The sequence below is a fragment of the Artemia franciscana genome, chromosome 3 (genome assembly GCF_032884065.1).
Source record: "Artemia franciscana chromosome 3, ASM3288406v1, whole genome shotgun sequence".
In the NCBI taxonomy this organism is placed as follows: domain Eukaryota; kingdom Metazoa; phylum Arthropoda; class Branchiopoda; order Anostraca; family Artemiidae; genus Artemia; species Artemia franciscana.
This window is the reverse complement of record NC_088865.1, coordinates 50,711,209-50,733,608: the sequence shown is the minus strand read 5'-3', so window position 1 is coordinate 50,733,608 and position 22,400 is coordinate 50,711,209. Positions and strand designations below refer to the sequence as shown.

Genomic DNA, 22,400 nt, shown 5'->3' with positions numbered 1-22,400 from the left:
TTATGTGTATGATTGGTTTTAAACCTTTTTTCTTATGTTTCTCTGTTTCTTGTTTTAACTCCGAAATACGAATTCAGCCAGGCCCGGCTTGTGATAGCTATGTTTGTAAGAAAATATTAAATAAAGAAAATAACTTAACAAAATTGTGAATCACAGTGGACCAGTATACTAGCAGGATTTTATAGGATGCTCTCCAAAGAGCTACAAGGGTTGGTTTTTTCAACTTCCCATTGGCTACAAAGAGAAAACAGGAGATATAAAAAAAAAAACAGCATTACCAAAAGTTTTTTGTAATCAAGGCCATTTTGCCACTCAATCACCCTGAAGATCAAAGCCATTTTGCAGCTTTTCAACGGCCTCTTAAAAAAAAAAAGAAGAAAAAATGTTGCCCTCGGCGATTTGAAGTGAGCTGCGATAATTTTTTCAGCTACACACAAAACTCTACCCACACAAAATATAAACTTTGCAAACTTCAACCTTAGCAATACTTGGCGCACAAAAAAATTCAGCCCAACTAAATTTCAAGACAAATAAAATTCCATCCTTGCACAAAACGGGAACTAACATGTCAGGCTGCTTAAAAAACCCTAGAAAATTTTAAATTATTTACAAAACTCTGCTTAATTTGCTAGTGTATTTCACCTTTTTTTGTAACCCAGCCTTCAAACCCATTCTTAAACACATACCTGGCTCAATCCCTAAAAAAATAAGATGAGCAGCGCTCAGCCCACGGAAAATTTAACAATAACACAGTTTTTTAGTTCCAGAGACCAAAATTAGTGCCATTTCGGTCACTCTGTCTCCAAGGACATTATTTTATTTAAAAAAAAGTACGCGGAGAGTTAACTCATCAGGTGGTCTCTGTGGCCCAATCTAGATTTTGTTTGTTCTGTTCATCAGGATAATACGTCATGCAGACAGTCATCAAGAAAAATGGATCAAGTAAGTGCCAGAATGAAGGCTAGAATCATAGTCGAAGTTGGCCTAGCCTCTAAACAATTTCCGGCATAACTACCTACATGATTAGGTTAGGCATTTTTGATACGAAACACACAATTTTTTTAGAAGTACATTCTCTGTTCTCAGAACAGAAGTAAACAGCAAGATCTAGTCAATTTTCTTCAAAATTTATCTTTTCAGGTTCTATCCATTGTTTATTAAACAGATTTAATCACTGAGCAGCTCAGTAAATGTAGAAGTCTCTAAGATCTAACTTGGGAGACCCGTTTTGACAAATAAAGGACTTTATAATTACAAGCTATAATTAAACAAAACCTAAATAAATGAAGAAAAATCAAGGTAAAAAAACTACTGACAGGGTTATTAACGAGGCCGTATCCAAGGTGGTGGGTTTAAACCCCTGCAATTTCCAGAAATTTTGTCTAACTCATAAGAACGTTACAAAAATGCATGTAAATAAATCTGATCTACTTTCTATTGTTTTTTTGCCACCCCTCCCCCCGAACAAATACCCTGGATGTACCCTGACAACTTATTAATGAAAAAATGAATCTCATTGATATTCACTCCCTAAAAAGATTTCAACTTCGAAATTAGCAAAGTACTTACTCCCTCGAACGGAACTGCTTCTTCTACAATTGATTCTTCAATAGTGACAGCTTCTGGTTGAATGGGTGTGGTCTCTATCGGTGGCAATGGCACAGTTGCTTCCTGAACTTCTTCAGTTAATACGCTTTTAGTAGTCTTATGTTCATTGAATTTCTTTTGGTTGGCATAAACTGGTACAGCTGAAATTTTGTTTCAAAGTTTTACATAGTCGAATAATAGTTTATATTTCCAAAAATTTGCTTTGATCTCTAACTGTAGCTATACATTAGATGTACATTTTGAGTTTTGTTTCATATTTTGGCTGTTTTACTCATTCACTTTCATTTTTGATCTTTTTCTGATAGTTCAATAGCACCTCAGAATCGAAAAATAGTTTTATATTTCTCAAAAATTTGCTTTATCTCCAACATTAGCTATACATTAGATGTACATTGTGAGTTTTGTTTCATATTTTGGCTTTTTTACTCATTCACTTTCATTTTTGATCTTTCTCTGATAGTTCAATAGCACCTCAGAATCGAATAATAGTTTTATGTTTCCCGAAAATTTGCTTTATCTCCAACAATAGCTATGAATTAGATGTACATTGTGAGTTTTGTTTTATATTTAGGCTTTTTGACTCATTCACTTTCATTTTTGATCTTTCTCGAATTGTTCAATAGCACCTCAGAATCGAAAAATAGTTTTATATTTCTCAAAATTTGCTTTATCTCCAACAGTAGCTATACATTAGACATACATTGTGAGTTTTGTTTTATATTTAGGCTTTTTGACTCCTTCACTTTCATTTTTGATCTTTCTCTAATAGTTCAATAGCACCTCAGAATCAAATAATAGTTTTATATTTCTCAAAATTTGCTTTATCTCCAACAGTAGCTATACATTAGATATACATTGTGAGTTTTGTTTTATATTTAGGCTTTTTGAATCATTCACTTTCATTTTTGATCTTTCTCTAACAGTTCAATAGCACCTCAGAATCAAATAATAGTTTTATATTTCTCAAACTTTGCTTTATCTCCAACAGTAGCTATACATTAGATATACATTGTGAGTTTTGTTTTATATTTAGGCTTTTTGACTCATTCACTTTCATTTTTGATCTTTCTCTAATAGTTCAATAGCACCTCAGAATCAAATAATAGTTTTATATTTCTCAAAATTTGCTTTATCTCCAACAGTAGCTATACATTAGATGTACATTGTGAGTTTTGTTTTATATTTTGGCTTTTTTACTCATTCACTTTCATTTTTGATCTTTTTCTGATAGTTCAATAGCACCTCAGAATCGAAAAATAGTTTTATATTTCTCAAAATTTGCTTTATCTCCAACAGTAGCTATACATTAGATATACATTGTGAATTTTGTTTTATATTTAGGCTTTTTGACTCATTCACTTTTATTTTTGATCTTTTTCTAATAGTTCAATAGCACCTCAGAATCGAATAATAGTTTTATATTTCTCAAAATTTGCTTTATCTCCAATAGTAGCTATGAATTAGATGTACATTGTGAGTTTTGTTTCATATTTTGGGTTTTTTACTCATTCACTTTCATTTTTGATCTTTTTCTGATAGTTCAATTGCAAATCAGATTTGTATCTAATTTATTTTTCTAAATGCAAACGATCAAAAGATAGTTTGTGATATTAGTATTAGTCTATCACAGTTAGTGGTAATTTTTATAGTTCTTAAAATACATTTCTGATTAGAGATGACTACGTGAAAAATACAGTTTGAGTTTTAAATGAAATTTCAACTCTTTTATCTATTCTGCTTCATTTTTAAATTTGCCTGGGAAACATAAAGTCCATTTTTTATTCTTTTCTGTCAGGTTCATGTGTGTTCTATCATTAGTTACCCTTATCACTTTTCTCTCAAACATCCTAAACAATCATTTATCAACCTTTTTAGTGTCACAACTCCACAAAAAAAGGTCAAATGTAAGGTGTGTTACCACTCAACACTACACATGTTAAAAAACAAAGCTCAGTTATCGGTTTTATCGGCATACCTTCTTGAATAATCGATTAATTCATTTTAATACTATTTTTGCTTTCGGATTTGTATATCCATCGTTAAAATCGGTAAATTGATAAATAAAAAGTTTTTTGCCAGTAAACGATCAATTTTTCTGACCGACTGTAACCCATTGTATATGTGATTGGGACCCTCTAGGGTTGTAACATCAAGGTTTGAAAGCAATGCTATAAGCTTAGAGCGTATCAGAACCCTTGGGCTTTTCCATACGCTCCTGAGGAGATCAAAATTAGTTTCGGTCTATCCTAATCTACTTTCTAAGCCATCCTTAGAAGCACCATCTATAGTGGCTTATCAGTATAAACAAACTGGACCTGCTTTTTCAGCCGTTTCGTTACTACCCTTCCCCGTATTGAAAAGCTCCAGGATGGCATATACGTGCTCCAAAAAATAAAAATAAATTTCCATATATGAAAATGTCTTAATTAATTCGCTTCTCTGCTGTCTTTTGAATTTCCACACAAAGATTATAAGACTTAGCACTTCACAAGAAATCCATTAGCCTTAGGGATTAATAGGAATTCAGTATACTAAGAAATTATGCACTAGCTATGGGGATGCTAAGGTTAATTTATTTTTCATTCCCCAATTATCTTAGATTGAGATCATGCATAGCAGCTGAACATAGTAGGGCAATTGAAAATTATAAAATGAGACTATAGCAGTAAAATGAAACTATAGCAGTAATGATAAAAGAGAATTTAAAAGGATATTGAAGAGTGGATTTTTTTAAAGTGTGATTCTAATGATTAAATTGATGACAGGATAAAAATTTGGTAATATGGTGTTAGATTATGGATATAGCTATTATTTTTTTGCGCTTTATTGTTGAATGATGAATTTTAAGTAATTAGTGGGGGTTGAGGGTTAATTAAGTGGTGGCACGGTAAAAGATGCTGTAGTTATCATATTTCAAACCCCTTCTGAGATGAAAATATTAAAAAAAAGTAATTGTGGCTTTATTTGTTACAGGAAAAGACACAGAAGAAAATGAAAAAGTGTGTGACACTGTGGATCTTGTATTTTGAGGAAAATTAGTGACAACACTAAAAGGACTAAGAAATAATAAGGCCCAAGGTACTCATAGTGTGGTAAATAAGTTTCTTAAATATGGTGGCTATGAGTTTAGAAATAAGTTATTGAAGATTAAGAATGCGATTTTTGAAAAAGGAGAAGCATTTAGCAATTTTAGGAAAATCTTAATCAGCCCCCTGTATAAGATAGGTTATAAGAGTGAGTGTGGTAATTTAGAGTCATTAGCCTGGTCTCTTTAGTAGCAAATTACTTAGTATGATCATACTTTTTAAACTCAAAGATGCTATAGACAAAAGTTTTAAGAGAAGAACAGTGCGGTTTTAGAAAGGGTAGAGGATGTATCGACCAAATTTTTACTTTAGTCCTTAGTTTCTTAGATTATAAGCAAGCTTTGATAAAGCTGATAGAAGAGCCTTGGTTAAGGTTTTATTCTGGTATGGTACACAATACAAATACATTAAAGTGATTAGTGCTATTTACGAGAATAACACTGCTGCGGTTAAGGCACGAAATGAGGTTAGTGACTGGTTTCGTATTAAATCAGGAGTTAAGCAGGGTCGGGTTCTATCCCCATTTGTATGGATCATTTTGATGGAATTTGTCTTAAGGAACACAGGAAAGGCTATGGGGAAACACAGAATCAAATGGGGAAGAAAAGCTTTCCTAGACTTACATTATGCTGATGATTTAATCATTTTAGATGAAAATGTGAGCACAATAAATGAACCTGTACAGGTCCGAGAGTTCAAGGTACTAGAATAGGTTTGAAAATAAATTTTAAAAAGACCATGTCACTTATGATAGAAATAAGTGAAGATGAAAAGGTGACATTGGGTAACGAAAACATCAATAAAACGGATAGCTTCACTTACCACGGTAGTGTTATTAGTAAAGGTGGTGGGTGGCTTGAAGGAGTTAAAAGTAGAAGAGCCAAGGCTCAAGATTTTTTTTTCGGGGCTCAAAAATAGTTTCGTAAAAATAGGACGAGAAGTATATGAACCAAGATTAGAATATTAGAAGCTACAGTGCTGACAGTGGTCAACTATAGTTCTGAAGCATAGGAGCTCTAAAAAACGGAGGAAGATTTGCTAGATGTTTCCAAGAGAAATTGCCTACGGAGTTTTGGGTACCCGACTGACTGACCATATTTCAAACGGTAGAAAAAGTGTGGTTCAATCCCGTTTTCTAGGGCTATAATGAGAGAAAGGTTGAGATGGCTAGGGCACATTCTGCAGATGAAGGATGACAGATTGCCAAAGATTGTCCTTTTCAGCCAACTGTCCATGGCTAAACAGAAAGCAAGTCGTCTGCGGTTGGGGTGGGAGGATGTAAATACCGATGTGATTTTATAAATATTTTCAGTTCTAATGTTCGCATTTTAATGTAAATATATATATATATATATATATATATATATATATATATATATATATATATATATATATATATATATATATATATATATATACTAGCTGTTGGAGTGGCGCTTCGCGCCACCCCAACACCTAGTTGGTGGGGCGCTTCGCGCCCCCCAAGCCCCCCCGCGCGCGTAAATCGTTACGCGCCATATTAGTTACGTGCCATTGTAGTTGTGTCCCTGTGTCCCACCTGTGAATAGAGATAGATATAAATATATGTTTTTAACTACGTAAAACATGCGAATATACAACATTCTTCGCTGTCCCATTGTCTGTGTATATAAATAGATTGTCAGGTTTACTGACTCTTGAACATGCAACATATAATTGTCCATGGGAAAAACAATCCGTATTCAGATGTCTACCTCATTATTCTAATGACATGTCCCTGTGTCCCGGTCGTCATTTATATTCCCTGTGTCCCGGTCGTCATTTGTGTCCCGGTGTCCCAGTTTGTAATTTCTCTTTGAATGTCCCGGTCGTCATTTATATTCCCTGTGTCCCGGTGTCCCAGTCGTCATTTGTGTCCCGGTGTCCCGGTCTGTAATTTCTATTCGAACAATCCCTGTGTCCCGGTCGTCATTTATATATCCCGCCTGTGCCCCCGGCGTCCCCGTTGTAGTTGTGTCCCTGTGTCCCGGTCGTCATTTATATTCCCTGTGTCCCGGTCGTGATCTGTGTCCGGGTGTCCCAGTCAGTAATTTCTCTTTGAGGTTCCCGGTCGTCACTTATATACCCTCTGTCTCGGTCGTCATTTGTGTCCCGGTCTGTAATTTCTCTTTGAGTGTTTTTTCTTTTTAGTTCTTTTTTAGTTTTTTACCTTTTTTCTTTTTTCAGTTTTCTTTTTCTTCTTTATTTTTCAGCGCCACTATGAAGTACATATCGACGAATCTTTGTTTTTTTAACTTAAATCTGGTAGGCATTGATGACCTTATCCAAGTCAAAATCCCAAACCCAATCATCATCGCTATCATTTTCAGTTTTGATATGTTTTGACTCTCGCTGTCCAGGTGGATTTTCATCTAACTGCGCGGTTTTGCGTTCTTTAGCCGCAAGCCTGTTTTCTTGCTGTTCTTGTGATTCCCCGGTACGCTTTCTTTACTTACTTTCTCTATCAGCTGCAAGCCTGTTTTCTTGCTGTTCTTGTGATTCCTCGGAACGTTTTCTTTTCTTACTTTCTCTATCAGCAGCAAGTTTTTTGGCATAAACTCTTTGAGCAGCTTCCTCGGCTGTTGCCATTGTAGGTTCTTCAGTCATTTTACAATTAAACATTTTTCCGTGAACAAATGTCTTAAATACCGTTAATGACGTCACCGTCATAGCAAAAATGACGACAACTAACTTCATGACGTCAGTCGACACAGAAACATGACGTCACCTGACAGACAGACACACAGACAGACAACTTATTTATATATATATATATATATATATATATATATATATATATATATATATATATATATATATATATATATATATATTTTTGGTGTATTGCTGAAGACAGCAGTTGGAAATAAGACCGAAATATTCAATGAATTAAATTCCAATGTCTTGAGAAAATCCTCCTATCGTCTCTCAGTTGTCTTTGTTTGGTGGGAGGATGTCGTAAAAGAAACGTTTACGGGAAATCAGAACTTCCATGAGGGGTGTAAAGAGGGGGGCTTTGAAAAGATTGGGATGGAGGAGGAGCGTGCATAGCTATTTTGGCCTCAAGGACCTCCATAGCTTGTCCTGGCATTTGGAGGGAATGTTTTCGCGTCAAGCTTTTTTGTCAATAATTGATACGAAACAAATAAAAATTAAAATATATAAGAGAGACGATAACAGTGACTGTAGTAACTATATACGTATTGATTTGATTTCGAAAAGAAGCAAATTGCTTAGCATGATCATATTTATTGAACTAATTAGAGGCTACAAATAAGATTTTAAGTGAGTGTGATTTTAGGAGAAAGAGAGGATGCTCTGACTAAATTTACTTGACAATTTACTCCTCAACGCCCCACTCTTCACGCTAAAGTTTAACTTTGTGTCACAACTCTACTTATCAAAACAATAAAAACTTTTGCGTTAAGAGTGAGGCGTTGACGGGGGGAGGGAAGCCCTTTCATATAAGGAATGATGTTTGTGTGTGTGTGTATAAAATAAAAAGCATCGCAATTTGGAAATCCCTTACCTTCAATTGGTTGGGTCTCAATTGAATCACTATCTGAATTATCTACAGCATTGACTGTCACCTGTTCAATCTGTGGCTCTTGTCGTTCGAATTTGTCTTCTTCAACCCGAGTCTCTGCACTAGCTTTTATTTCTTTTTCAGGTTCAACTTCTTTAAATTTAGGAGAAAAAATTATTTAATCAGGAAAATGGATTTTGAACTTGGGAAAAAGAAAATACAGAACATTGGAAGAGTGAGCTTCTTTCATGCATGCTCTAAGGTAACTGAAATACAGGTTGAACACATATCGCGGCTGATATCTGTTTTCTTAGTTATTTGTAAAGGATGTATTTTTTTTGTAATCGCTTTATAAGACTAAATATAGCGACTGGAGACGAGATGTTTTTCTAAAAGTCTAATACATGAGTTAAGATGCTTTGAAATAAGGCACAATCTGCTTTTCACATTTTGTGTATAAATTTCTTAAGGTATAGAGTCTTGACGACCTTTAATATACCATTTTAAGACGGGCTTAATCAGGATCAAAAATTAGTGTTGCAAATACGTAATAAGGGTCTATTTTCATTTCTTGGCACCGTTTGGGCACCATTACAACCTTAAAGTAGGAAATTTGGCTTTTAGTTTCAATCCACCATCTTCCGTATACGCACTGGACTTGTTTGATGCCAACAAGTATATCCGTCACATTCCCTTCAACGAGCCATCTCGATTAGATACCATCTTTTGCAAGGACAATACGATAAACATAGTAAAGTCAGATTATCTCTGCCTACAAAAGGAGACATCCCAAACTGAGCACTAGAACAACGTCGAATAGCCTTTTCAAAGGGTTTATCCTGAAACCCGTGTGTCGGTGGATTCCTTTAAAGGGAAGGTCGGCATATGCAATTAAAGGTGGAAAATTCTAGGTAAAACCAGGACTAGTTTCATGTAAGACTTTGTTTTCTGCGGTCTGGCACCACTAAGTATGTCATCAATAATCATCATTGAACCGAATCAGGAACAAAACTTGTTAATTCGATTCTAATTTTGGCTTTGTTTTTTGCCTTTTTTTAAACAAAGTGCATGACTTGAAAAACTGGTTTATTTACCCTGCTTGGAGTCTAAAAATCTAATTTTTCAACAAATGCCCAATATGTCGCTGAAAAGGTAATTTATGTTCTTTTGACAACCGAAAATATGAAAGTGTTGCCTTGCTCAGTTTTGCGGACCATAAAAGTCGCGGGCCAAAAATACACAGCAATACATATGTCTCTACGATTAAATTTTCTTATGGCACGTACAGATACTACCAGCTAAAACATATCAAATCTTTTTAACACCTGTTAAAATTTTTATTGATCTAAGAATAGAATCTAGTGGTTGTACAAGAGATGTTTCCCGAACTTTATTTTGGCTTCTAACACAATAAATAAAAGATTTTGCAAGTGGAGACCAATTCAAATAGGTATTTTTGTTTCTCTTTATACAACTGACATTCAAACAGACGCAGAGAGACCCTTCTGCCAGGAGGCCCTAAATATTTTCTTCCCCTCTAAATTTTGGTAAATCAATGCCTTGGAGTGAAGAGAATGTATACTTTTAAGAGTTTGAACTTCTGGGATTTAATATGAAAAGATGGGGATCAAAAACTACTAATGGCATGCACATTTTAGCGTCTGGTAATTTCACTAAAAAAGTAAGAATTTTCAAAGAGTGCTGGTTATTTGATAAGACTGATCTGCCATGCAATAGGATTAAAGCTGAAATTTCTCATAATCACTTATTATTTTTTCAAGAATTGTTTAAAGTCAAAATCCAGTCTCAACAAAGTAGGCCTAAGTAAGTCTGAAAAAATTCTTATACTGTTAGGTTAAGCTAGTTGGTTAACTGAGCTGGTAGGACTAGTGAAGACAGAATTCCTTTTCTTTACCCTCCCATGGACTTTAGAGCACCTGAAAAGATAAGTGTCCAGCAGTTTCGGGCATAGCAACGTCACCAAACACTAGAGGGCGCTGGTGATATTTCTTTTCAAATTCAACACTATTTTTCACTCCTGTTAGTTTCTTATTTTCTTTGAGGGAGACTTGAACTTAAAAACTTCACTGTTTATACCTATAACTCTTCATTAGCCAAGTTTAACTAGTTACGCTTGCGTTAACACAAGAAACCCACAACAAGTCTGAACTAAACTTGGAACTCTGAGAAAGTTCATTGACAAAAGTACTTAATATTTCTCCTATAGAATTAAGATAAGAAGGTTAGATTGCAACAAAACTACTTAAGCCGTGAGTGTTCAGACGGTAAAATAGGGTTTAACATGGCATTATAGGATTGGCCTTAGGAACTAAAAATAGGGCAGCACCTTACTAATTTCAGGACCCAAAGGAAACTCAAGTAGGAAAAGTAACTTGCGAATTGCATAGTGTTTCTTTTTCTGTTTAAGGAAGAGAAGCCATCGATACTTTCTAGCAAAAATAAATGATATATTTTCCTGACCTAGCTTATTGGTTCCTGGTGAAGGAAGGATATATATATATATATATATATATATATATATATATATATATATATATATATATATATATATATATATATATATATATATATATATATATATATATATAACTGACTTAACATTATTTACTAGTTTAAGGATTTTAGCAAGTAATGCGACCAAAAGTAATTGGAGCATATAGAGGCACCACCAGTATGTAGTATACATTATTTTATTGGCCCTGCTCACCACAAATATTAGAATGTCAGTCAAAATAGGCAAAATTACTAATAGGCTCCACCGGAGACCTACTCAAGTGTCAAACAACCGGCTTTGATTTTATCCTAGCTTCTGAGTCCAACTCCAAAACCTTTATCTCTTACTACTTTTGCTGCTTTAGCGGCAAATAAATATCGCCTTCTACACCGCAGACCAATGTCAGTCCTAATAAGGAGTCCTGGGACACCAGACCCGAAATAATGATATATTTAAAATTTCTGTAGTGACAAAAACAAGAGAGATAATAATCAGGGGCATAGCTCAAGTATTTTTTGGGGGGTAAGGGGGGTCCACATCTGGATAGTTAAGGGGCATGGGTTATTTAGCAATTTTTGTCTCCAAATAACTTGGGGTGGGGAGAAACTGTTCCCTTGCCACCCCCCCTAAAGACACCCCTGATTATAAGGTGTCTGAAGATATAATTAAGAACAGTAATTTTTGTTTTTGATGTAAACAAAATAATGTGGGAAATCTACCCTGTGGTTTCCTAATATGCGTCATTTTGGCATACAGTAAATAAAATTACATCCCAAATTCTCTGAGCTAGGTTCCACTGATATATTCTATCCCAATCAAGGTGGATCTTTGCTGTATGTTATGGCACATGAACGATGAACCCGTATCCAAAAATGCCTGGTGAATAGAGACCTCTTAGCCGATGTCGCCAGCAAAAAACCCTATATTGAGGAGCGAAGGTTAGTTAGGCCTATTGTTTTCTGGCTCAACATTATTTAACTACTAATAGTTCCCCTAAAATTAATACTTAAAGAATGGCTCTAGATGCGTGTTAAGTTACAGACATCGAGGGAGCTATAAAATAATTTTTGGAATTGTCAACGTCCGATTTTTAAGTCCCATGTGTTTCGTTGTATTTTCAGGTTTAAAAAAAAATTATGGTGATTTTCTATTCTAAATATTATTTGATGTTTCGTATTTTCGGTCACCCTGAATTCAATCTCTTAACGTACCATGGACATCAAAATAAAACATTTTTTGCCCCTTGGACACATCTTAGGTCTATTCATACGTAAAACATGCTTTTTCAAGATCTTTTTTTTGATTGTTGCAAAACTATGAAGTTCTTAAGGTAGCACCACAGTATTGTTAGTGTTGCCACGTTGAAAGACCAAAATAAATAATCAAGACTATTTATTTAAATTTGACAACGGTTTTTGACAGTAAAATGTTCAAACATTAACAGTATGTTGGTTTTTCAAGGCACTTGCAACTTCAAAGAAATTTATGCTATCTTCAGCTACTTGGTGTTTGGAAAAAGCATAATACAAATGAAGGTCTTTTTGCTAATAATCGTATTGGTTGCTTTTCCTATTTTTGAGATGTATGTTATGCAAGATCCCACTTAACCAGCTTAAACCTTCCCCTCACCGTTGGTGTCACATTAACCGCTGATTGAGCAGCGGTTAATCCTTGTGTTCTCATTTCTCATTATTGCTATTTATCCTTGCATCTAGTATTATTTTATATTTTTCTGTTGTTTTTTTCTTCAACCATCCCATATTTATTTTTCTTCTTTTTGTTCTTAATCGTTCATTCTTGGTTTTGTTTCCCTATTATTATTTTTTTTTTAGCTAGGCTACTTGTTTTCTTCTTTCTCTGTATAAAATGGATCAACTATAGTAAACTCTCTCTTTCTTTTTATCATTATAGTTGTTATGTTTTTCTTCCAAACTTCTGGGCTTGATAGCTATGTTCTATCTCACTACATTCGACATTGTTAATGATTTTTGTTTTTCTTTCATGCCATGATCTTGCTCTTACATCATTGCACAAATCATTTTTCTATTAATTATCTGTTCATTCTCCCTTTTCTTGCATATTTCTCAATAACTATATTCAGATTTCTTATTACATCCACTTCTTATAAATAACAGCTGTTGATGATGATCACTCTAGTTATGATAACTCTATTCCCATTCCATTTAAATAGCTTAAGAATATTCATCTAAATGTTTTAAATTTAATTGGTGACTCATCTGGGACTCCACTTAATATCTCTTCATTCACTAGTAATTCTTCTGCAGGTTGTGTCTATAGATATGACATGGACAAAAAAGTGAATTCTGGTATTAATTTCTCAGTTTTTCATTTAAACATTCAAGGACTTCTCTAGATCTGTTCTTCTCTAGATAATTTGAAGTCACTCATTGCTAATTCTTCTCCCGGGATTATTGGACTCTGTAAAACATTTCTTCACAAGGGCAATGATATGCCTTTAGATATTTCCAAATACAACCTGAAGTTTTTAAATAGATTGGAGAGTGGCTCAGCATTTTAGATTTCGGATTACCTGGATTATACTTTGTGTAGTTATCTGTTTAAGTATTTGGATGGGAATTTTTTAGTCCATCATTATTACAATTTTGATTGACAACATGGAAACTATCATTGGGGGAATATACCTTCCACCATGTGGGTCGATACCTTCTTTCCTAATTTTCGACAAGGTTTTGTCTCAAATATGCAGAAGTCATTATAAAATTATCCTTTTAGGAGACTTCAATATTGATCTGTTAAAAACTTCATTTACAACTTCTTATGACTTTTTATCCTCTGCTTTATCCTTCAATATGTTTCCTTGTATCACTATTCCTACTAGGGTTACTGACACATCTGCCACATTAATCAACAATATTTTTTCGACTCTAACGCCTAATTCGAGCTTTGTCATCATGTCTGACGTCTCTGATCACTTTCCATGCATTACATATCATTCAATCTCTGGTCTACCTTCAGTCCCTTCCACTCCTTGTAATTTACCATTCTGTTACCAATGTGAGCTTGAACAGTTTAAATATAGATTGTCTGATGCCTCCTGTGAGTTTCTCACCAATTCAATTCGGTCTGTTGCTTGTCTTTTCAATCAACTCTATGATCTGGTCGAAGAGGCCTTTATTTATAGTTGCTGTGAAACCTCAGCTGCTAAAAGCTCCAAGTGTTCAGCTCCTCGTGCCCCTCGGATGATTAAAGCTCTTCTTAAGAATACAAAAAGAGAGTTTCATTTGTAGAAGGCACTCAGGTCCTCTAACTCGCATCATTATCTTTAAAAGTATAAAATGTATAGAAATTTATTGAATTCCTTAATTTGTAAGGCAAAGTATATTTATTACCCCATATGCTCTCCAAATTCGACAATAACACAAGAAAAACCTGGCAACTTATAAACACTGTTCTTCATCTCAATTCCAAAAGAAATAACTTGCCATATATATGAATCTCTAAGGAGGCAGTAATAACTAACAGTAAGGTTATAGTGGATGAATTTTGCTCTTACTTGGCATCCATAGGGAAATCAATTTCTGAAGATATGTTGATTAGTGCTTCTTCTACCAGTGACTTTAAAAAGTATCTCGGCCCTTCTTGTCAAAATTCGATGGCCTTGGATCCTGTCTCCGATTTTGAGGTCCAGGGAATCGTCTCTGACCTAATAGGATCTTCCTCTTGTGGACCTTACTAAATTCCTGCCAAGGCTTTAAAGTCTATATTAACCTCTATTCTATCTCCTCTCGCCATTCTTGTGAACTTATAATTTTTGAATGGAACTTTTCCTAGTGCCCTAAAATCTGCATGCCGGATTAGTTGTTCTTCAAATAGGTGGTTCTAGAGAGGATCCTTCTAAATATTGACTAATTTCTCTTTTATTAGCCTTTAGTAAAATTTTTGAAAGATGTATGTACCCTAGACTTTTGTCGTTTCTTGATAAAAAAAACAACTTTTTTTTCCCATTACAGTCAGTTTGATTTTCGCCTTAAACACTCAACATAACATGCTTCCATGGTCTTGTGTAAGTTCATTCAAAAGACACTTGATAAGGTAGAACTCCAGCTGAAATTTTCGTTGGTGTCAGAAAAACATCGGACAGTATATCACATGCTATCCTATTTTCCGAAATGGAACACACAGGGATACGGAAACAGTTATCATTGGTTTGAAACTTATTTATCTGAAAGGTCTATCAGTATTGATCCTAAGCTTCAAGATAAATCCCGTGTAAATTTTGGTGCCCCTGAAGGGTCTATTCTAGGACCTGTCATTCCTTACTATCATCAATGATCTTTTAATGGCTGTATTTGAACAAACTAGCGAAGTTGCTCTAGTATTTGCGATCAAAATTTTATTCCACCTAGTGAGGCAGCTCAAGACCCAGTTCTATTTGCATTTGCAGCTGATAGTACTCTTGGGTGTTCAGAAATTAAGGATTCTTCCCTTATCAAGAAAGTGTATTCTCTTTTAGAAAGAACTTTTGCTTTGTTCGATGCAAATCGCATTGCCCTAAATCTAGTCTACTTATTTTTTCTAGTTCAGGTACTTCTTGTCCTTTGGTTCAAACTATTTCTACCACTCATGGTGCTATTACTCGTACCCCTGATAGACATGTCAATTCCTGGGTATTTTATTGGAAAAAAAATCTTTCTTTCAAATATAACTGTGCTCTTAAGAGACTTAAGTTCTGCAGAAGCCTAGGAGTTCTTCGGGAGCTTCGTCATTGTTTTCCTGGTTCAATAATAAAAATCCTCTTTCACTCTCTCATTCAACGTTATATATACTACTATCCAACACTGTAGCTATCAAAATTCTCTTCTTTTACCTTCTTTGTTTTCAAGATATATAACAGAGCAATTAGATTAGTGTCTGAGGTGACAGGTCAGCTCAGCATGAATTTATTGGATGGTCTACCCAAATAGATCTTTCTTTCCTCTTGTTTCATTTTTAAGTATTTTCATGGACCCCTCCCTAGCTTCGTCATACAATTATATTTTTTAAATTTTGAACTACAAAAGGAATCTTGTGTTTCTTGTTCTCTCAGAAATGACATGGATATTTTCATTCATAAAATCAAAACCATAAGATCCGATTTTAATAAAGTTTTATGCTCTGCCTCCCTATGGAATTCCCTACGAGGTAAAATTCGGTTATCTCATTCTTACGGACGATTTAGAAAAGAGGTAACTGACCACCTCTTATACCTAGAGAATTAGTTCTCTCCTCCCTTCTCTTTTACCCTGTATCTTTCCTTTACAATTTGTTAAATTAATTCATTTTGATTGACATGGTAATTTTTGTTGTTGTTGTTTCATTATTATTTTTATTTTTTTATTTTTGTCTTTTCGTCTTTCTATTTTTCTTCTTCTTCTTTTCCTTCTGTTTGATTTTAGTCCTATTATTTAATGTTATGTTTAGTCTCCCACTCTCAAAGGCCAAAGAGCATTTGCGGGGGTCTAAAGTTTTGTTATATTTTTCTCTGTTTCTCTTAAATAAATTGATTGATTGATTGAAATGATCAGATTTCATTTTCACTGTCCTTAGTACCATAAACCACACATAATTACACCCTTTTCAAATTTGGAATCTTGACTTTTTATGTGGTTCATTTCGTCTGAAAGCCCCTTAAGAAAACATGACAAGTGTATACATTCAACCGCCTCTTCTTTCGTTCTATTAGTATATAATTAAAGTTAAACAGTCCATCAACTTCAAATAGAGCGGCAAAACGAATTGTATAGCTTCCAAAGAAACAGTAAACATAAAAAGAAAAAAAGGTGCCAGAAAATTGCTTTGGCAGCCTAGCGGAATATGGAAGGTTCAACACTTGACCTGATGTTAGAAAAAGCAGATTTTTTCAGCTGCGTTTAAAATGGCAGGTCTTGTTAAAGACACACGAAGCTCAAAAGTCAGATCTTTTGTAAGAAATTTCAAAATAATTTTCCTATCGAGCAAAACGTTTTATTCCAAATTTATAATTTCCTATAATAAAGGCTACATATAAAAATTGAAATCATCTAGTGTGCAGTGCTTCTTTGAGCATTGTGAGTCATGTTTTTTTTTTTTTTTTTTGTAATTATAATCATGTGGTTTTTAGTATTAAAGTGCCAAAAAAATGTACAAGAAAATGAAATCTGATTCTTTAAATTGCTAATGTGGAAACTTATACAACCATACATATCTTTAAAATTATGCAAAAAGTTCGAAATTCAATTTTTAACAAAAATGAATTCCATCTACAGTAAATTTAAAAAAAGAGGAGCTGGGGAAATAATTGGCAAAGACATATGACAGCAAAAAGCTAAAGAATTTGTAGCTATCCTTTAAAGGAGTAGCTGTCACTGGGAATCAAACTATTGTTAATGTTTGATTTATAAGAACGTAAAGCAATTTTTGTTGTTGTTTATTTTTTTATATTTTATTCTTTGTCTTTTCTTTTTGTATTTCTTTTCTTATCCTTCTTCTTGTCCTTCTGTTTGATTTTAGTTCTATTATTTAATGTTGTGTTCAGTATCCCACTCAAAAAGTCTAAAATTTAATTTTTCACGAAAATGAATTCCATCTACAGTATATTTAAAAAAAGAGAGCTGGGAAAAAATTGGCAAAGACATAGTGACAGGAAAAAGCTAAAGAACTTTTAGCTATCCCTTAAAGGTGTAGCTGTCACTGGGAATCAAACTGTTGCTAATGTTTGAATTTTAAGAACAAAAATCATTGTCAAACTTAAATAATTAGTATTACATATTCATTTTCACGGTTCACCGGTTGAGAAGATTTTGATACTGCCTTAGAAACTTCACAAATTTTGAAACAACCAAAAGAAATTTCTTAGAAAATCGTGGCTTTCAGGTGCGGATAGAAATAGGATGGCCACGAGGGGCATTTTTTATTTTATTTTGATGTCTTTGATACTTTCATGGGAATCAAGTGCGGCATGAAGTGAAACTAGATCTATGTTGCCTGGTAACGTGAGGTGTTGCAGCATCCTTTGTTCGGCTTCGCCGAGTAAAGTGTTGTGAGAGCACCACTTAGGTTTTGTTTCCTCGCTTCGATTACATGCTGAAGTTGTTAATCTGAAAGGATCTTAAAATAAATACTAGGTATACCAACTCGCAAAAGTTGCAAATCTCTCATTGCAACTAACAAAAGTTGCAGACCCCTCATCGCTGAAGATCATTGTAGCCTAACAGCCAATTATTACTTAGAAGTCCCCTGCATGTCTTACCGCTGGAACCAAATTGGTCTTGCCATCAGATACGCTGGGAACAAGCAATAGGTACACGAACTAGCAAAAGTTGTGAACCCCTCATTGCCAAAGATAAATATCAGCTAACAGCTGAATGTTACTTAAAACTCCCCTATATGTCTCACAATTGGTATCGGCCTATTTTTGGTTTCAGTGTATACCTTACTCCTGAAGTTGTCCACCCCTTCAAACTTTCAAACTGGCATATCTCATGAAGGATTTTTTCTACCAAAAAATGAATATAAACTTTGATCAGCTCAACAAAAGCTATCAACTGCCGGAAAAAAAAAATCTATCTGACTTACTTCAAAAGTTGACCTTTTTTCGGAAGGCCAATGGAAAGGAGCAAAGGATAAACTCTAATTTCTTTAGCAATGAGACAACTTTTAAAGTTTAAGAGGCACATCTGATACCATTTCTCTACCGCAATCCCAAGTGCGAAAAACCCAATGGCAAACTTAGCTGAAATCACGAACAGAAATGGGTAGAAACAATAGATGGCAGCACTTTCGGTCCCCATTTTTTGTTTCTGTAATTTTTTCTATTTCTCACTCAAACGAGATATATTGGCTGTGGGCCCGGGTAACTGCCGTATATATTTAACACTTATAGATTTTAGTCCATCTTCAATTTGAAATTGGTGCCTGCCTGCTTGCCTGCTAGAACGAAGCTTTCCACTCGAAAGCAGAAACATGGTTTGATGAAACGAAAGCTTGACTGCATAACTTCAGATAGTTCTCTCTGACATAGGCTATAAAACTACAGGTCACTTCACACACTATAGGCTCTGGCTCAAGGACAAGCAAAAACCATCCTTGTTGGCACCAGGCAAGAGTTCTATACGAAGCTTTCCAAAATGCAGAGTCGTATTCATCAATCCGGCCCAAGGTCCACACTTTTCGTAAAAACCGCAGAGGATAGAAGCTGAAATCTGGGTGCTAGGAAAAAACAAACACGACAAAACGAAAGTGTTGCTCTCGCAACACAATTGAAGATTTCTGCATCTGAAGTTGAATGGCTGACGTTGAATCCTTAAGATCAGCCAAGTTTGAGACCAATTTGTTATGGTAAGTATGGAAAATGCCAGGAAAAGCTGAGAACATCAAGTAAAATCAGATGAATTTATTTAAATGTGGACGTGAAAAAAAATTGATATTTAAGACTGATCCGCAACTTCTGAAATATATGGGATAGCTATGTTGGTATGTCAAGCATTGAAAATATGAAAAAATTACATCAATCACTTTAATATCTAACCCTGCTTTAGTGCATTCCACTGTTTCCTAGTGTATGGATTAACGACACCACTTGACTACAAAGTTCCTTACGTTGGCCTTGTGGCAGCTAAACCCCAGTTTCCACAGCCTTTTCGAACAGTTTGTGGTAACAAACTGTAATTAAGGAGCTATTCGGCTCAGTAGTAATCGAAACTCTAAAAAATAGAATTTTAATATCAATCTCCTATTATAATTAGCCTATTATGCTGATTCCAAATGTACAAAATTCATCAAGTTACGTGTTACCCATGAAAATCTACGATCCCGGGAAAATTTGTCTGATTTTTGAATTAGGGGAAAATTCAAGGAATCTCAATCTACAGTAGTAAAAGTTCCAAGCTCGTATATACAAAAATATGGAATTTTGCTATTTTTGCCTGAAAAAAGATCACGGAAGCGTAATTAATTTTTTTCCTCAGGGGTAGTCGTATCGAAATAATGGTTCTAGAAGATCGGGAGAGGGTGCATTTTAACGGAAAGTAAAAGTTCTAGTGCCCATTTTAAGTGACTTAAAAGATTGGAAGGCAGCTGACCTCTTTCCCACGTTACTATTTCCCCAAAGTCATATGATCAAAATATTGAGATAGACATTTTTTTCTCTATAGTTGAAAGATCAAATAATTATTTCCTTCGGGATAAAATGACCCCCCCAAATCCGTGGGGAGAGGCCTGTAAGTTATGAAATTTGTCCATTATTTACGTATAGTATTTGTTACTGGGAAGCATACAGACAATTTTTGGGGAGGAATGTGCTTGGGGTGGATTTCCATTAAGAGAATCTTCTTTGGAGAGGAAAATTTCCGGATGGGTGAATTTTTAAGGGGGAAATTTATACTGAGGGGATTGGAGAGAATTACTATATAAAATCCTTTTAAATTGTCTCACATTCTCTTTGTCAACTCTATTTTGCATGTGGAGATGTTCCGGGGATTTATCCGGGGGCTCTTTTCCGCATGCTTCGATATTCGGAATAATTCCATGAATGGGTTGTTTTCAGAGTGATTGAGAAACCAATTAGAAATTAAAGTCTTTTTCAAATGAAAGTATGCTAAGGAGAATTTTTCAGGTTTTCTATTTTGCATGTGGAGATGTTCCGGGGATTTATCCGGGGGCTCTTTTCCGCATGCTTCGATATTCGGAATAATTCCATGAATGGGTTGTTTTCAGAGTGATTGAGAAACCAATTAGAAATTAAAGTCTTTTTCAAATGAAAGTATGCTAGGGAGAATTTTTTAAGTTTTTTGTCGGCAAGAAATTTTAAGAGAGGAGATTTTGAGCGATGATGGAACTGTCTATAGGGATTTTGAAGGAGAGGGGTAGGGGTGCACTTTAGATTGGATGAAATTTTCATGGAGGAGTTTCCCATTAGAGGGATATATTTCGGGAAAGGTGAGATATATTTACAGGCATTATTCGAAAAACAATCAAAAATTAAATAAAAAAAAAACAAATTTTTTTGACTGAAAGTAAGAAGCAACATTAAAACTCAAAATGAACACAAATCATTCCATATATGAAGGGTTGCCCCCTCCTCAATACCTTGCTATTTACGCTAAAGTTTATTTATCTCATTATAATGAGAAGCTTTCTTAACAGTGCAAACAGCTGTAGCGTAAAGAACAAGGTATTGAGGAGGGGGCAATGCTTCATTTAAGGAATGATTTTGTTCGTTTCGAGCCTTAATATTTCTCCTTAATTTCAGTTAAAAAAAACTTGTTTTTTTTCATTTAATAGTATTGAAGTACAAATAAAATGGAAATTGAAATCTGATTATTTCAATTTGTTATGTGGAAACTCATACAACTATATATACCCTCAAAAGTATACAAGAAATCTGGAATTTAATTTTAATGAAAATTGCCTCCATAAGCAGTTATGTTGCAGTTTAGGGAAGTCACGGTCCCATACTGTCAAGTAAAGATCAATACACTGCCCTACCACAGGCATATTACACTGTTATGATAAAAAGAGTACAATGACATAAACTCAAGGGTCTGGGTCGTGTGGGTATGTCCTCTCCCCTCCCAACATCTCTCTTCCTTTTATTGTGCCTAGGTATTCTGCCAAATCTTAAAAATTTTCCGAATAGACATACCGGAATCACTGGAGAAAGTGCTGGAGAGACGTAGCGTTTTCTTCCAACGCATTAAAAGAACACACATTTTGTTAAACGAACAAAAAGCTGGCGTTTTTATTAAAAGTAGTGTGTTCCTGACGAATAATGTTATATTTATAAGACATGGAAAACTCGTTTGGCTAAGCCAAAGACGTCGCTTGGCTAAGCTATTAAGCAGCGCGAGTGTGAAAAATAAAAAGTGCCACATATGCAATTTTCACAACTTTTCAGGAAAGCCAAAAAACAGCAAAAAAGTTTGTCGGCTGTGGTCGCTTTGAAACATAAGACGACTGGAGATAAAAGGAAAGTAATCACAGACAATTTTTTATGCTCTTTTCAGTGGCATAAATTAAATTGAAGTATTCCGAGCAAATTGAAAATTATTTCATTTTATGGCGTATGCCTCCTTTTTCCTATAGGTAAGATAAGCCTCTTCGGTCAAGCCTGTCGCATATCTCATCATTATCTTCGTTCGGATAAATAATAGGACAATTCTGACTGCACCATTCAATTCCTCGTGCTGAGTTTACCCATGAATCATGCGCAACTCATTTTCAACAAAAATGGCACATTTTGCTAAAGTCGCACTTTTAATTATCACAATCAAGCACATTAAGTGTGATCACATGAGCTTAAACTTCTGTAGTAAGTAGCTCCAAAAACTCCGTGCTAAATATATTCAAAATCTTAGAAGCAACATCTTAATCTTGATCAAGTCAGTGTAAAGAATACTCACACAGCGTTAATCTAAAAAGAGCTTCAATTTGAAAGGTGCCGTAAAATATGGCGGTGTTATACGGTTGTTTTTAGCTTGAAAAGGGCTATGTCCTTATGAATTTAAGTCTAGCCCTTCAGGCTTTACAGATTAGGCGGTGATTTATTGCTGCGAAAGCAATACTTAGGAGAAATAAAAGTGTTTTTTTCTAAAATTTTTTATTCAGGCACATGCAAGCCCGAGTCTTGAACAACACGGACATTCATATC

At 34.7% G+C, this 22,400-nt stretch overlaps 1 protein-coding gene across 1 annotated transcript in view; it reads right to left on the bottom strand.

Annotated features, from left to right (window-relative positions):
• Positions 1–22,400, bottom strand: part of LOC136025378 (sarcalumenin-like) — a gene marked incomplete in the record, with an annotated part of 93,857 nt that overhangs the window by 30,586 nt on the left and 40,871 nt on the right. Inside the window, 1 exon segment of the mRNA XM_065701358.1 lies at positions 1,570–1,717. Coding sequence (XP_065557430.1) covers positions 1,570–1,717 — 148 coding nt within the window.